General features: G+C 62.3%; 1 protein-coding gene across 1 annotated transcript in view; it reads right to left on the reverse strand.

Annotated features, from left to right (window-relative positions):
- Nucleotides 1–3294, reverse strand: part of TBC1D22A (TBC1 domain family, member 22A) — a 155021-nt gene that overhangs the window by 69272 nt on the left and 82455 nt on the right. Inside the window, exon 5 of the mRNA XM_014533159.1 lies at nt 123–193. Within this exon, the coding sequence (XP_014388645.1) occupies nt 123–193 (71 nt within the window). The remainder of the gene's footprint in view (nt 1–122; nt 194–3294) is intronic.

A 3294-nucleotide genomic window follows, 5' to 3' on the forward strand; every position in this document is an offset into this window, starting at 1 on the left:
GCCCTCCCGGGGGAAGGATGAGGGGCCGCCCTCACGGGGGACGGACGCCCTCCCGGGGGAAGGATGAGGGGCCGCCCTCACGGGGAAGGCGGCGACGAGCAGGCCCCGGGATGAGCACTCACTGAGAGGAGCTTCCACGTGATGGGACGCACCGGCTTCGGGATCCCGGACCAGCTGAGCCTCCGCAGCTCCTCTGTGGGCAGAAGAGACAAGGGAAACGGAGTTAGTGAGTCAGCGCCCATGCGCCGCCCCTGCCCCCACGTGCAGCCAGATGCACCTCTACGATGGGCATCCCCCGTGAGACACTCTCAGCACCGAACAGTCACTGTCACCCGGGCGCACAGCCGCTCAGAGGACGCACTTGTCAGTGCACCCGTGTCCCCGCTCCCCCTGGGACAGGCGAGGACCAGAGGTGCCAGTGCCCCCCCCTCCCGCCTCCCTCCTCCCCTCCCACCTCCCCTCCCACTGCCTTCTCTGCCTCCTGCTCGCTCTCCCCACCCCCACTGCCTTTCCCCAACTTCACACCCAATGCGGCTGTGGCTCCTCCTCTCACCCTCCGCGGGAGAACGCTGCTTCTGTCTTGGTCGCTGGGTCTGTGTGGACCCTTTGTCCGTGTCCACACGTGAGCTGGGTCTGTGGTACCAAACCCTCTTCCATGCCGGCAGGTCACAGAGTGGACAGACCTGGGAGCGGGTCTGTCCAGGAAAGTGCCCTGGAGAGGCCTGTGCGCGGCACGCATGAAGGTGTGGGTGTTGCACGCGTGAAGGTGTGGCGTGCTGCCTGCGTGAAGGTGTGGGTGCTGCACGCATGAAGGTGTGGGTGCTGCACGCACCAGGTGGGCTAAGTACACAAGTCACTCTGCCTACAAACACCCGCACGTGCGGAGGTCACGCAGGGCGGGCCGGCCACCCGGGGGCAGGGGACGGAGGGGCAGGGGACGGGCCCCTGGATCCTGCCTGACCCTCGTGTCTCCTTAAGTCCCACTCACATGCCCTGTGTGGCCAGAAACGCATTTCAATGTGCAGGTGTGTCGCCACTCGGCCCACTGCCCGAGGCAGGCATTGCTTCCCTTTAAGTCCAGAAGCACCCGACAGCTGGGAGCAGGCGATTCACACTCGGAGTAAAGACGGATAAGGAGGCAGCCCCGGTAGTTCAACCAACCAAAACAGCGCCAGCACCTCACCGTTTCCAGTTCTAAAGCCCAAGCAGAGAGCGTGGAGAGCGACTGGGCAGCAGTTCCAGCAACAACTTCACTTCACAGCCGCCTGGGAAGACCCAACCCTCCCCGGTCCCCGAGGGCCCGAATTAGACACCACGCGAGCCCGCAGGCCGGCCCTGGGGGGAGGCGGCCTTCCCGACACCGTCGGGGAAGGAGCCCAGACACCTCTGGTTCCAGGTCCCTGCAGCTGTCTCCTCAGGGACGAGACCACAGCTGGGGACCCGAGCGTAGGCCATAGGTAAGAGAAGGGTCTGACCACAGCGCCGGTGCCCAGGGAGCTGCCACAGAGGCAGCTGGCTCACCGGGCGTGCCCCTGCCGGGAGATAAGGCAGCAGCCGGCCAGGTGGCCCGGGGCTCGGGGACCCACTCCCAGGTCTGTCCACTCTGTGACCTGCCGGCATGGAAGAGGGTTTGGTACCACAGACCCAGCTCACGTGTGGACACGGACAAAGGGTCCACACAGACCCAGCGACCAAGACAGAAGCAGCTGTTCCAGGAAGGGCCCACGGGTGGGGTCACCCGGAGAGCATGGCTCCCCTGCGTGCTGACCTGGGCCGCCGGGGAAGCCACCTCACAGAGGTCAGGCCCCCTCGCCCGCCCACCTTCCCACCAGAACTCGGGGGGCACACCTCCCCCAGCACCGCTGGAGGAGGCAGGCAGAGAAGAGAGCACGTTGCTGGGCTCCTGAGAGGCCTCCTCGCTGCTGGGAACCCTCTGAGGCGCTGGGTCGGAGGTGAGGGGGGCTGCTATCCAGGAACCAGACCCGCCTCAGGGGAGGCCGAGGGAGAGAGGCCGGCAGCACCAGGAGGCAGGGGACCGGGCTCCGAGCTCAGCACCACGGCCAGACGCAAGAACCAGAAATCAACAGCCGTTCTCCACCAGCAAAAACAATGAAATAAAGCAGAGAGGTTATAGGCATAAGCTTAACGAGAAACAGACACCAGCCCACGGAGAAAGTGACCGGTTTTACTTAGACTAACAGAGGCAGGGAGCCCCTGGCCCGCTGAGCGAGCGCGACTTCAGGGCACGGCCAGGCCCAGGGCCCACCTCCCCGGGGCACAGCCAGAACCACTACAACCGCCTGCGTGTCTTTTCCTCGGAGAGATCAGTCTCTACTTTCCGTTTCCTACAACTTCTCCGTGGGGTTTGGAAGGGGCTCCTGTTGCCTGAATAACCGGCGACGAGAAGCGTCTGCCCCCTCTTCTGAAAGGCCTCTGGGGACTAGGTCGCCCCTGCTTTAAAGGTTCAGAGCTCACGAGTAACGAGCAACGCCATCTGACCTGACGCTCTCCCCTGAAGGTGTGCATGCCACTGACTCTTTAAATTGACAGGGAGATGGTAAAGCTTTGATTCCTCTTGGTCCCTCCACCAGGCCCTGCCTCTCAGGGTACGTCCATTCCATGTGCCTTCTCGAACCCTTTGGCGTAGACTTGGAATACCCGCACCCCTCCCCCCCCCCTTAGCTTTAATGTCTGTGGGTCTATAGTGATGTCTCCTCATCCCTTCCTCATACTGGGTGTTTGCTTTTTTTTTTTTTAATAAGTCTACCGACAAGTCTGTATTGATCTTCCCCAGGAACTACTGTAGACTCTGCTGAGTCGCCTTCTTCTCCACTTTCCAGTTCTCCGGTTCGTTTCCATCCTCTCTCCCTTCCCTTCTTCACCCGGTTTTGTTGAGTTTCCTCCTCTTTTCCTAGCTTCTTGAGGTGGTAGCTCTGATGCTGGATCAGAAGCCTCGACCCTCTTCTCATAGACTTCCCTCCAGGCTGTTTCAGTGCATCAGACACGTGCTGTATGCGCAGTCATCACTCAGCCCCAGTGCTCCCCAACGCTCCCTGTACCCTTTGAACGTGAGTCCTTAGAGAAGGGTGTTGACAAAGGTCCAGATACCGGAGCATTTCCTGGAATCTCGCCGTCAGCCCGACCTCTAACGGACAGTCAGGGAGAGGACCCGGTGCCCACAGTGCTGTGGTGTTCACCCCAGTCTGCCCGGTGAGGACCCGGTGCCCACAGTGCTGTGGTGTTCACCCCAGTCTGCCCGGTGACGGACGCATCCTCCCGCGCTGGCTCGCCCGG

The sequence above is a fragment of the Myotis brandtii genome, unplaced genomic scaffold, assembly GCF_000412655.1.
Source record: "Myotis brandtii unplaced genomic scaffold, ASM41265v1 scaffold952, whole genome shotgun sequence".
Classification (NCBI taxonomy): domain Eukaryota; kingdom Metazoa; phylum Chordata; class Mammalia; order Chiroptera; family Vespertilionidae; genus Myotis; species Myotis brandtii.